This window comes from Leopardus geoffroyi, chromosome B1 (assembly GCF_018350155.1).
Source record: "Leopardus geoffroyi isolate Oge1 chromosome B1, O.geoffroyi_Oge1_pat1.0, whole genome shotgun sequence".
Lineage (NCBI taxonomy): Eukaryota > Metazoa > Chordata > Mammalia > Carnivora > Felidae > Leopardus > Leopardus geoffroyi.
Genome location: NC_059327.1, coordinates 71,743,387 through 71,751,340, shown reverse-complemented (window position 1 = coordinate 71,751,340; position 7,954 = coordinate 71,743,387). Strand labels below are relative to the sequence as shown.

The window sequence follows — 7,954 nt, the reverse complement described above, 5'->3', positions numbered from 1 at the left end:
TACAAAAAGTCTATGGTAGAGGACACCACAGCACACTCCAGACTGAGACGTAGCAGGGGTGTACTGCTGGTCAAAAGAGGATAGGTCGACGTAGGGCCAAAATTCTTTTTAACAGGTTAAAAAATTGTTACATCTTCATAGAAAAATATCAACGGGTACAGAAGGTCATAATACAAATTGCAAGAGTCGTGGTGTCTCCAGCCACTGGTTCCAATCGAAGAAAACAGACATATCGAAACCTTCCTGTGCACCTTCCCAAAGATTATGCTTATAGCAATGTATGTGTGTGTGTGTGTGTGTGTGTGTGTGTGTGTTTTCTTATTAACCAAATAGCATTTTATTCTATATAACCATTAAAAAAATTGAGGCTAATTACATTCATATGTCAGTTGTTTATTGAACAACATATTATTCTGTATTGTTATGTATCTTTTTCCAGAGTTGTACAGAGTAATAGGCTATTTCAATGGTTAAAAATCAATAGTTAATACTAAATAATGGCTTTGTATTTTAATTATGGTATAAAGTGTCCCATTGTATAAAAGACTCTAATTATTCTATCCTTTCATCATTGATAAAATCAGTGTTTTTATAAGTTATTTGTTGTTTTGTTAGTTTTCTATATAAGTATTTCTTTATCAATTACACTTCAACATAGGTCTCTGGGTACCAATCCCAGTACAGTTTTATTGCTTTGGCATTTTCTCTAATGGTATTGAGATTGTTCTCACAGTAAACTGTTCACATTATAGAATAGTATCCTGGCTTCTCAGGTCCACTTGAGACTGGTGACCTAGAAGCAATGCTTGCTTTTCCTTCCTCACTTTTGACCTAATACTAGTTAACCATATCCATGCACATCAGGCACAGAGTTTTAATCAACAGACAGTTCCTGTTCCTCTCATCTTTTCTCTGCGGTGGGGCTCAGAGCATTAACTAACCTGAGTGCCTGGTAGAATGTAGACTGGGAGATAGATTAATTCAAACATTGCTCATTTTGTACTGGGCTTTTTCCAGTTCATCTGCTACCTTTCAGAAAGAGGAGGAAAATTCAATTCTGGACGGTTAAAAACTCCCTGGAGTCATGGATACCGTCTATGGGGTGGGGTCAGGTGTCCCATCAGGATCAAACACAGAACACTGAATCTTGTAGGGATGTTTAGTAATGTGCAGAGTTGGGTTTGACACAATGTTCGCCAAACTGTATTATTATGCTCACCAAACTCATTATTTTAGCTGGCTCACTCAACTAGTCTCATTAACTACAAATAATATGTGTTAAGCTCAGTACTATTAGCTTTCAGTTTGCCAAAAGCTGTTGAGGGATCAAGCCACAAAGGAAATTCTTATCTGCAAAACAAGGATGAACACGAGGATGCTGACTATGGGCGCGTATTCCTTTTTAGGGCTTGGCCATTGCAACACACACACACACACACACACACACACACACACCCTTAGTTTTTGTTACCCCTGAAGGCAAGTCTTTGCGTAAGAATACATTTGGTGTGACCACAACAGCTGCAATCTTCCTCACCCAGAATTCATGCAAGAAGCAAGACTGGAGCTTCTCCGTCGTCATTGTAATGGCCTCAAATAAAAAAACCTTGTCACCAGGGCGGGGGTTGGAAGGCACTGGAGCGCAGCAGCCCTGCGAGCAACCGAATTCCCTCCTCTGTCGCTGATTGGTTGAAAACTGGGAGGCAATGACCAGCCTCCAGCGGCTCGACTCCTCATTGGCTGCGAGGAGGTGGCAATCAGGGCCGGCCCAGGCGGCTGCGCCGCTTCCAGCTCTATGCTGCCGCCGTGGTCCTGTTGCGCTGTCGCTGCTGCAGCCGCCACCCGGGTCCCTTCGGCCGTGCCTCTGCGTGGGGGCTGCCTCTTCGGCTCCGGTCGCAGACACCATGGTGAGTGCTTCCAGCCGGGTCGGGCTGGAACATCACACCGCGCTGCGCCGGGCCTGGTTGCCCGAGGGAGCCGGCCGCGCCACCGGAGCTCGGGCGGGGGCCGGGGAAGCGCACCGTGGGTCGCAGGAGCGGTCTCGCTTTTTTGCCTCTGTCCAGGGCGGGGGGTGGGAGGTGGGGGGTAGTGGGAACGCTGGGGGTCGCGACAGGGGCGGTGAGTGCCTTTGCTTCTTAGGGGAGGGTCCGCCACTCTGCATCGCGCAGCGACTCCCCAGACTCGGGAAGGGGACGTGCGGCTGAGGCGCGAGGGCTTCTCGGCTCAGGCTGACCCCATCAGTGTGAGTGGCTGAGGGCCAGTAGCGGGGAGGTGCCGGGTTCGCGTCCCCCTCGCCACATTTTCCCGGATGCCCGACTTGCCTCGGACTGGTGACAGGTGAGTGGAGGGGTAAGAAGGTGTCCAGGCGGTGGGGCGGCCGGGGACGGAGAGGATCTGCCCTTTATTGGGGCGGAGGTGGCGCGCCTCGGATGCCCCTCTTTAACACCGAGTACTCCGAACCGAGCGGAGCCACGGGGTAGGGCACAAGGTTAAACCAGAGCCGTGGCAGCTGAGGCTGCAGTCTTGCCCGCAAGCCCCTGCCCACCTACTGCGGGTCCCTGACGCTCAGGTTTCCCCTGTCCCTGCAGTACGGATTTGTGAATCACGCGCTGGAGCTGCTGGTGATCCGCAATTACGGCCCGGAGGTGTGGGAAGACATCAAGTAAGTGACTGGCTCCCCTAGCACGGGCTCTGCGCTCGCGCTCGCTCGCGTGTGTGGGGCGGCGGGGGCGGGGGGGTGGGAGCAGGGTCGGCGGGGGTCCCGGGGCGGCCCCCGCGCTGCACCGCGCGCCTCGCTGCGTCCTCCGCTTCCTGCCTGGGTCGTGGGCGCGCATCCTCGGAGATGCCTCCGGCCGCCGCTCCCGGCTGCAGCTGCGCTCCCACGCTCCGGAGCTGGGACCCGGAGAGGAGGGGCGGCAGGGGCGGGGCTGCGAGGGCGAAAGCCAGGCGGAGGAGCCCCTGGGGTCACCGCGGCCTCCCGACCCGGCCTGAGCGTGGGAATGCTCTGCCAGCGCCGGGGCGGTTCCGGAGCTCTGCAGGCTGGGCGACTCCCACGCGGAGTGGGGCCCGGGGGACCACTAAGGCTTCCGCGACGTTCAAAGAGCCGGAGGCCTTAGGAACTGACGGCAAACCTGGACTCGTTTATGATTGACACACCTTGCAGACCCATAAAACAGCTGAGCCTTTTTAGTGTGCAAAAACTCAACTTCTCTTGAGACAATTTCTTGAGCAATTGAATCAAGTGCATTTATTCATTTGAAATGAAGTAAAATTGGAATTTTTTTTTTTTCTTTCATTTTCTCAAAATTTTGGTGTCTACTATGGCGAAGGCTGCCTCGCAGGAGAGCATCCTAGCGCGGGGAGCCCAGTACTTTGGCTGTGGACCGAAATACCACTGCCACCTGAGACTTTAAACCTGTTGGAACGATGGGTCATCTCTGCAGGCATGTTGAGCATTTTGATCTAACAAAATTCTCTCCCTTTTTCTTCTTATTCTGGTGAAATTTGCATTTAACTTGTATGGATGGGCACAACCAACTAGATAAAGCAAAGCCATATACTGTATATGGGTTTTCATACTGGAACACCGATCTGTCACATCGAAATGGAGATACAGGGAGTGATTACCTGGGTGGGCAGAAAAGAACAAACACATTGTTATTCTTTACTTTCATTTCCTAACTTCACTGATTTCATTTTGTTATATCAAGTGGGTGATGCTTTCATGCTTCCCCCCCCCCCCCCAAATATATTCCAATCATTAGCAATCAATGCTAACAGGTCTTATTATGCAGTCACATGATAATGATTTCTTTTAAATACCTCTTTCCATGGAAATGGTCGGGGTTAAATATTAAGCACTAGAATGCAACTTTTCCCTTCCCTGGGTTTGTATGGTTGAGCATGGTTTCATGTTCCATGAGCCATTTCTGTTACTCACAGGGCTCATTTACATATTAAGAAGAGAAGTGGAGATTTGGAAATTATGGCTTAAATCAAATGAGTATTTAGGCACTAAAGCTTACTTTGGGATTTGAATCTGTCTGCCTTATTAATACCTTCGTAATTTTTATTTTGCCTGGTAGAGTTACAGAGAAGGCAGACATCAAAAGCAAGATTTTAAACGGTGTAACTTAGTATAGGGTTATTTTTAAGCCCCTTTCTTTGTGAATTTATGAAAGCATCATGCATGTCCCCACAGGTTTTCCCATCCATAATATAGAAATCCCCAAATTTCTGGATGAAAATCCTATGACAATATGTTTAAAATTTTGAGAGCACAGTAAAATCTATCATGGCTAAATAGTCATTATGTGTTTTAACCAGATTTAGAGTGTATGTCCTAGCCATTATCAATTTAAATCACTGCTAAATACAAAGATGAAAAATTACACTTTAAGAGGAATGTATCAGCAGTTTTCAAAAATTAAATTATCAAGTGATTTGTTTGGATTGGCCATATTTTCCCCAGAGAAGGTCAAACTATCTAAAAATATTCAAACTCCACTGGTGTGAGAACTTTGTCAAAGTAGGCTAAGAATATTGTTACATTCTACTTTACAAAACAATGCATTTTTAATTACACATCAGTATCCTTTGACTCACTAATTTATCTTTATTTCTGAACAGTATTCTTAACCCATTCAAGTGTTAATAACAAATCATTCAAAATGTTTTTTTCCTGGTAACATGAAACAAACCAAATGGGTGTGTGTGTATATATATACATATATATGTTTACATCAAGAATTATGTACCTCTGCAAGAGGAATACTATTAAACTAGTGTTGTAGTGCAGGTGTTAACTTTGATTCTTTTTTTTGTCTGAGCATCCCTTTTGTTGGAGACCATATTGTCTTGGGTACCATTTAGTATCTGGAATAGAGAACATTGTTCAGTTTTCTGTGTTGAGAGGGATTAAAGCAGCTCATTGGTTTCCAACCCAGTCAGCACCTCTGAGGGGTTACTATGCTCTCCCTGGAAGAGTATTTGCTTAGCACAGCAAAGAGATCTCACTTCCTGGGGGCTGGAGAGGAAAATTTGGAGCAGTTTAACTTTAAAATGCTCCTTGGGAGATTCTGATGCCTCCTCTCAACTTCATCCTCTAGTCCAGGGAGGATCACTGCAACCAATGGTACAAGACACTTTCTGTTTTAACTTTTTATGAAAAATGAAATCTGTGATTTGTTGTGTGTGTGTGTCTCAGTAAGTACCAAACATCTCTATCTTCCTCTTTGGTCTTTTTGAGAAACTACATAAATTGATGTTTATAGAAGTTATATATAACACTTTTTGTTTGTTTGTTTAGTAGGAAATGGCCATATATCCTCCATGAGAAGGAATACCAAACATTTAATGACAAATAAAACTCTAAGTAACAGATGCCAGACAGAAAATTTTAAGCGGTAGGAGCCAAAAATGCTTCACTGTAAACTCCATATACACTTACACTCTTACCAATCATATAACCATTTCACACAAGCTCTAAGTTCCTCTTTTTAAGAAAAAAAAAATCATCTAGACTAAGGATCAGCAAATGTTCTCTTAAAGGGCCAGATAGTAAATAATTCAGGTGCTGTAGGCCAAGAGTCAATAATGAGGATATTATGTAAGTACCTATATAACTGTTAAAATGTAACCATCTAAAATGTAAAAATTATTCCTTGCTCTCAGACCAGACAATCCAAGGGGCAGTGGGCTGGATTTAACCCATTACTAACCTCTGATCTAGACCATAAATATATATGAAAAAGCAAAAGAGACCTCTGAATCTACCTCAAATCTTGTTTTGTTGGTTTCTTTTCAATCTTCAGATGGTCTTTTCTAGAAGCCATGGTTCCAAAGTGATGAAAAAAAAAATAATCTTGATTTCAGAGAAAACAAAGTCAGGATATACATAATAGAAGAGCACCTAAGCACTGGATTTAATTATCTCTGTTATCCTTCCATCATCCCTGGCAAAACAGATAATTGCATCAAATTAATGGGTGCAAATTTAGATTGGCCTAACTTCACTGAAGCATAAGGATGGATTCAAAACACTGAAAAATCTAAGATGGTTGAAAGTTTATAAAAAAAACAAACCAAAAAAATACCTAACAACTAATTATTTTGCCTAGAGTTGAGTGGTCCAAGGAGCGAATTAAAAATAGATTTGAAATTCGCAAGTGCTATATGGTACATGTCTTATCCCTTCTCTGTTTCACTAAAAGGTATGAGATAAATACTTGGATCAAAATTTTGGTATGAGATTTGAAAATAATGTAATCGCGTTGGTAGTTGATAACATGTTGGAGCAAATTCCTCTAGAAGGCTGTTGATCATCTTGAGTAAAGAATTTGTGTAGGTTTAGTATGGTTTTATTTGATGTACCTACAGCAGGGCAGCATACTTTTTCATTCATTGATTTATTCCTTTTTTCATTCTCTAGTTAAGCTTATTTTTAATGAACATAGTGTAGTCCGTCAGGCACTGAGGGTAGAAAAGTAAGATGTGCTCCTTTGCTTCAAATAAAGTCTTATCATACTACTAACTCTTATCAGCGTTATCAGGATATTTTCTGCCTGTAACTCAAACATGGAAACATTTGGACCTTCCAGTTTTGAAATTAATGTAACTAGTTGAATTTGCTAGTCACAAATCAGTCATTATTGTTCATATTAGCAAGTTCTTTGCTATAAGCTACTTATGTGGCTTTTCCCACGTTGTCTCAACTATCCAAGCCTCCCTGCGTAAGAAAACATTATACCTACTGTATACAGTTGTTGTTATAATATGCTGAAAACTGTCTGAAAATGTTTAACACAGATTTTGAAAAGTAACTGCTTAATAATAAATGGTACCTATTATTAATTTTACTCTAGAGCCAGAGTTTTTTGACTCTTCTCTTCCCCAACTCATCTGAAAGATAATGAAGTTCTCTTTTGAGTAATAGTAGGTCATTGAAGTCTACATAGACTAAATGTTCCCTCATTGGTGTAGATGAGTTACTTCACTGTCACTGTCACTTGTTTTTCTCTTTTGTCCATTCTGTGCAACTGAGACCAGTTCTTTAAATTTGAAGTGCCTCTTAGACTCTCTTCTTCTTGCATTCTGGTTCTTAGAACTTTCTTTTGTGCCGCTCGAACGGCACCCTGGTTGGGTTCTGTGTGTCAGTCTTGTCTCAGTCTCTCTATTTTGCAGATCAAGGGAAGACTGTTACTTTCATTATGCTGGTTTTCTGCTCACATCCCACTTTGGAATCAAACTTACATTATACTTTTCTGGTTCCCTCTCCTCTCATCCCTATGCATTGTTTGAAAGAGTAGCAGCAGTTTCTCCTTATCTATTTTATGAAAATAAATGAGAACAAACAAAAGAATGCACCATGTTTTGCCATGTTTTAATAGATTTTCATATTCATGGAGGCCATATAACTAAATTTCTATATCATTCTGACCCTTGTTCAAGTAGGTTTTTATCTATTAATGGTACTCTATATTATAAAAATTGTTTAAAACTTCCAAAGTCCTTTCCTCTATGCACTTTCAGTTGAGTGCTGAGATAGGAAAAGCCCTTTCCAGCTCATTTTTTTCCTGCTTTATTGAGATATAATTGATACATAACACTGTGTAAGTTTAAGGTGTGCCAGTGTGTTGATTAGACACATTGATCAAGTGTGAAATGATTGCCACCATAGCATTAGCTACCACTTCTGTCCTATCACACAGTTACCCTTTCTTTGTTCTGGTAAGAACATTTAAGATCTACTCTCTTAGCAACATTCAAGTATATGACCCAGTGTTATTAGTTATAATCAACTTGTTAATCTTACAACTGACTGTCTTCCCCTTTGCACAATAGCTTCCCATTTCCCCCACCCTCACATCCTGGGAACCACCACTCTGCTCTGTTTCTCTGAGTTTGCCCTTTGTAGACCCCACATATAAGTGAGCTCAATGTTGTTTGAGGCTTG

The 7,954-nt window shown here is 42.7% G+C and overlaps 1 protein-coding gene across 2 annotated transcripts in view; it reads left to right on the top strand.

Moving 5' to 3' along the window:
• The first annotated feature begins 1,759 nt into the window (after nt 1–1,759).
• Nucleotides 1,760–7,954, top strand: part of GUCY1B1 (guanylate cyclase 1 soluble subunit beta 1) — a 47,493-nt gene continuing 41,298 nt past the window's right edge. Inside the window, exons 1-2 of one of the 2 annotated variants that reach the window (XM_045464755.1) lie at nt 1,760–1,907; nt 2,589–2,662. In XM_045464755.1, the coding sequence (XP_045320711.1) occupies nt 1,905–1,907; nt 2,589–2,662 (77 nt within the window). In that variant the 5' untranslated portion in view covers nt 1,760–1,904. The remainder of the gene's footprint in view (nt 1,908–2,588; nt 2,663–7,954) is intronic. The other variant, XM_045464766.1, reaches the window with a different exon arrangement.